The sequence below is a fragment of the Babylonia areolata genome, chromosome 27 (assembly GCF_041734735.1).
Source record: "Babylonia areolata isolate BAREFJ2019XMU chromosome 27, ASM4173473v1, whole genome shotgun sequence".
Taxonomy (NCBI): Eukaryota; Metazoa; Mollusca; class Gastropoda; order Neogastropoda; family Buccinidae; genus Babylonia; species Babylonia areolata.
Window position 1 is genome coordinate 4,269,520 of NC_134902.1, and position 5,000 is coordinate 4,274,519.

At 44.3% G+C, this 5,000-nt stretch overlaps 1 protein-coding gene across 1 annotated transcript in view; it reads left to right on the forward strand.

The window, feature by feature from the left end:
- Positions 1-1,625: 1,625 nt before the first annotated feature.
- The window catches only part of LOC143301143 (protein cycle-like), a 36,965-nt gene continuing 33,590 nt past the window's right edge, over positions 1,626-5,000 (forward strand). Inside the window, exons 1-3 of the mRNA XM_076615213.1 lie at positions 1,626-1,744; positions 3,652-3,741; positions 4,157-4,314. Of these exons, the coding sequence (XP_076471328.1) occupies positions 1,707-1,744; positions 3,652-3,741; positions 4,157-4,314 (286 nt within the window). The 5' untranslated portion in view covers positions 1,626-1,706. The remainder of the gene's footprint in view (positions 1,745-3,651; positions 3,742-4,156; positions 4,315-5,000) is intronic.

Consider the following 5,000-nt stretch of genomic DNA (forward strand, 5'->3'; position numbering starts at 1 on the left):
ACACACACACACACACACACACACACACACACACAGAGCCACCAGAAGACAAAGCACGTTTTCACGACGAAGCCTTAACACTCAGAGGTCCCTGGCTTACAACCTACGAGTTGGCGTTGCTTCAGGTGACAAGCAGACTTTATTCCGCCACAGCCGAGTGACCTCGGCAGGAAATGTGAATGGAGATACATGAATACACTAAGGGGAAGTGGGGGGGGGGGGCGGGAGGAGGGGGGGGGGGAGGCAGGTCGTGGGAGGTGGGGGGGGGGGTGGGGGTGGGGGGGGGAGAGGCGGAGCTTGAATGAGGATTAAGAGAAAAACAGCGCATGGGAAAAAGAAAGACTTGATGAATAGGCGGAAGTCGACTCGACGAGGAAGAGAATAATAAAACGTCAGTGTTTTTTTTTTTTTGTTGTTGTTGATGTTGTCCCCCCCTCCCCTACCCCCCCCCCTTCTGTTATCTCGAGGGGTTAGTATACGTGTACATGATTTCTGACTCATCTTTGTATCTTTTATTTACTACCCCCCCCTCCCCCACCCACCCACGCGCCCACCCCCACTCCAACCCCCGTCCCGCCCCCTATATTTCTTGTGACCCCGGTACACTTGGTACTGAAAAACATAACCTGTTGTCATTTTTGTATTCCATTCTTTTACAGACAGACAGACAGACAGACAGGCGAACGGACAGAAGAAGGAACGAAAAAAAGACATCACACAGCCCTGGTTCATGTCGCTCACACACACACGAACACACACACACACACACACACACACACACACACACTTTCGGGACCTTTAAAAAGAAACAACTACGTTAGTAATATGGAAAAGAAAGAGGTGGTGGGAAAAAAACACACAACAAAAACCAATAATTCTGCGTATGGTTGGTTAGTGTTCAGTTCAGTGTTCAGCGCTGGGAAACAATTCCCTTGTAGCCACCCTCTGTATGTGTGTGTGTGTGTGTCTGTGAGTATGTGTGTACGTGTGTGTGTGTCTGTGAGTGTGTATGTATGTCTCGTCTTTCACAGTTAACGAGGTTTTTTGTGGTGGATTTTTTGTGTTTTTTTCATGTATGTAACGCGCTTTCAGTTCTCTATTTGAGGGGGAAAAAAAGACGCTGAATAAGTTTTCATTATCATGTTTCATTTGATCATTTATTTAATAATTTATTCATTCGATCATTCATTCATTCATTTGATTCTTTGTTTGTTTACTTTTTTTTAAATTTCTTTGGTTATTTATTCATTAATATCATTTATCAATTTATTCATTCGTTCGTTCGTTCATTCATTCAATCATTCATTTGTTTGTTTTCAATTTATTCATTCGTTCATTCATTCATTCACTTGTTTGTTTGTTTACTTATTCATTTCTTGGATTATTTCTTCGTTTATTTATTCATCAATCTGTTCATTCGTTTATATATATATATTCATAGTTCAAACCACGATAAAATATTCATTTATCTATCTATCTATCTATTCGTTTCTTCTTCTTTTTTCAGACCATCCCCGTAGCATTGTCGCTGCTGGACAGCAAGGGGCGAGGGTGAGGCCCCTGCTACCCGCACCTCTCCCACACACCCACCCACCACCCACCTTTCACTCACCCACCCGTGATCTAGGGGAGGTGGAGGGGGTGCCCTCCCCCCTGTCCCACCCTCATCTTGCCCACCACCACCACCACCACCACCACCACCACCCATGGATCGCAAGAGGAAGAGAAGCTCCACTTCTGTGGAGTGAGTGTGGTGGGATGTATGTGTGGGGGGTGTGGGGGTGGGTGGGAGTGGGGTACGGAGTGTGTGGGGGGGGAGGGGTGGGGTGGGCGGGGTTTAGAGTGTGTGTGTCAAGTCAAGTCAGATTTTTTTTGTTCATGATGGTAAATTGAATAAGCAACAATTGCTTTTTTTTACACCAGTGTGTGTGTGTACGTGAGTGTCACTCTGTGTGTGTGTGTGTGTGTGTGTGTGTGTATAAATGTGTGTGTGTAAAAGTGTAAATGTGTGGGTGTAAGTGTAAATGTGTGTGTGTGTATGTGTAAATGTGTGGGTGTAAGTGTTTGTGTGTGTGTGTGTGTAAGTGTGTGTGTGTGTGTGTGTGTGTGTAAGTGCGGTGTTACTGGTCTGTAGACTTGTACAGAAGAGACCTTGGTTCACCGTCTCATCCGACACCCAGACCCCAACTCAATGTCCAGTAGAAATGGGAGCAGTAAAAAAAAAAAACACCCAAAAAAAACACCCTGTTCTTATGGGGTTCGAACCCACAGTCGCTTCCTAGTCGGGCGCATTACCACTGGGCCACCGCTCCACTTGATAGTGACCATGTGGATGATGATGATGTGGTCAAGACAACGACGAACACGATAGCGATGTCGATGATGATGATGATGATGATGGTGGTGACGATGTTCACCTCCATTGTGCTGAGAATGTCTATGAATTCTCACGGAGAATGACGATGGTGTTGACAAAGATGCTGATGACTATACAGTTCTGTACAGTTCTGATATTGTTATTACTGTGTTTTGTATCTTACTATTCAATTTAAAGCATGGCCACATTATGTGCTAACTATTGTGAGGTTGACAAACTACAATTTATCGGATTCCTTAGACTGCTTAGACTTCGCCTATATTTGATCTTGATTCATTGATCTTTGCCAGCATGTTCTTGTGGTTGTGTTATTAGTATTAGTAGTAGTACCAGTAGTAGTAGTAGTAGTAGTAGTAGTAGTAGTACTTCTTTTTGTTTCTCTGTGTGTGTGTGTCTATGTCTGTGTCTCTGTGTATGTATAGTTACTAGTGTATGTGTGTGTGTGTGTGTTTAATAATGTAAAAATTGAATAAAAATGTTGTGTGTGTTTTTTTAAAAGGAAGACAAAATATGCTGATGACGACGACGACGATGATGATGTTGACGGTGCTGATTATGATAATGACGTTGATGATAATGATGATGGTGAAGCTGATAAACACCTTGACGATAATGATGATGACGGTGATGATGGCTGTGATGGTGATGATGATGTTGATAATGACGCTGGCGATGATGATGATGGAGATCATGACGATGTTGTTGACGATTATCATGGTGGGTGACGACGATGATGTTGATGTTGATGATGATGGTGATGATGTAACGACAGTGGCTGCGAATGCCTGAGCGAGGATGACGACGACGACGATGATGATGTTGACGGTGCTGATTAGGATAATGACGTTGATGATAATGATGATGGTGAAGTTGATAAACACATTGACGATAATGATGATGACGGTGATGGTGATAATGACGCTGGCGATGATGATGATGATGGAGATCATGACGATGATCATGACGATGTTGTTGACGATTACCATGGTGGGCGACGACGATGATGTTGATGATGATGATGTTGATGATGATGGTGATGATGTTGATGATGATGATGATGGTGATGATGTTGATGATGATGGTGATGATGTTGATGATGATGGTGATGATGATGGTGATGATGTTGATGATGATGTTGTTGATGATGACGCTGGCGATGATGATGATGGAGATCACGACGATTATCATGGTGGGTGACGACGACAATGATGATAGTGATGATGATGTTGTTGATGATGATGATGATGTTGATGATGGTGATGATGTGCCGACAGCGGCTACGAATGCCTGAGCGAGGATGACGATGAAGCACACACCTCTGTCTCGCTGGATCCCAACGATGTGGACTCCAGGAAGCACCAGAGGTGGGAATTGGGTTTCCTTGTCACGCACCCCTCTCTCTCTGTTGTTGGGAAAAATGTCAGTACTATATATTTTCTCGGAAAGGGTTTTCCCTGTCAAACCCTCTGTTTGAAAAAAAAAAAAAAATCTGCCTATTTTCTGTGAAGGTTTCCTCGTTACACACACACACACACACACACACACACACACACACACACACACACACACACACACACACACCAACCCATGTCCAAAAAAATGTCTATTTTTCTGAGAAAGGATTTCCTTGTAACCCAGTGTCTGTCAAAAAAAAAAAAAAAAACGTACGTGAAAAGACGGATTTTGACGCCGAGGCAGAGTTCGGGCGCGGGACTCAGTGAGTTAATCTTTAACTTTTTGTTCTTTTTTTTTTTTTTTTTTTTTTTAATCTGTTTCCAGACAGAACCACAGCGAGATCGAGAAGCGACGACGCGACAAGATGAACACCTACATCACGGAGTTGTCGGCCCTGATCCCCATGTGCAGCGCCATGAACCGGAAGCTGGACAAACTGACCGTACTGCGCATGGCCGTGCAGCACATGAAGTCCGTCCGGGGTGCGTCCGTCTGTCTGTCTGTCTGTCTGTCCCAGAGGCTGTCGGTTTGTCTGTCGCGGTGTCTGTCTGTCTGTTTGTCTGTCACAGTGTCTGTCTGCCATTCCCTGCGTCTGTCTGTCTGTCACAGTGTCTGTCTGTCTGTCGGTTTGTCTGTCACAGTGTCTGTCTGCCATTCCCTGCGTCTGTCTGTCTGTCATAGTGTCTGTCTGTCTGTCGGTTTGTCTGTCAGAGTTTCTCTCTGTTTGTCTGTCTGTCTGTCAGTCCCTGCGTCTGTCACAATGTCTGTCTGTCTGTGTCTGTTTGTCTGTCACAGTGTCTGTCTGTTTGTCTGTCTGTCAGTCCCTGCGTCTGTCTGTCTGTCTGTCACAATGTCTGTCTGTCTGTGTCTGTTTGTCTGTCACAGTATCTGTCTGTCTGTCTGTCAGTCCCTGCGTCTGTCTGTATGTCTGTCACGGTGTCTGTCTGTTTCTTCTTTTTCTTCTGAAGTATATCCAAGCTGGTCAGTGTGCCATTGGTTTTTTTTTGGTTTTTGTTGTTGTTTGTTTGTGTGTGTGTGTGTGTGTGTGTGTGTGCGTGTGTGCGCGCGCGTGCCCTTAGACTTGACTTCATCAAGATTTTGCACCTTATAAATATTAGCAGTATTAGTAGTAGTAGTAGTATTTTTTATGTATTTATGTTGTTGTTGT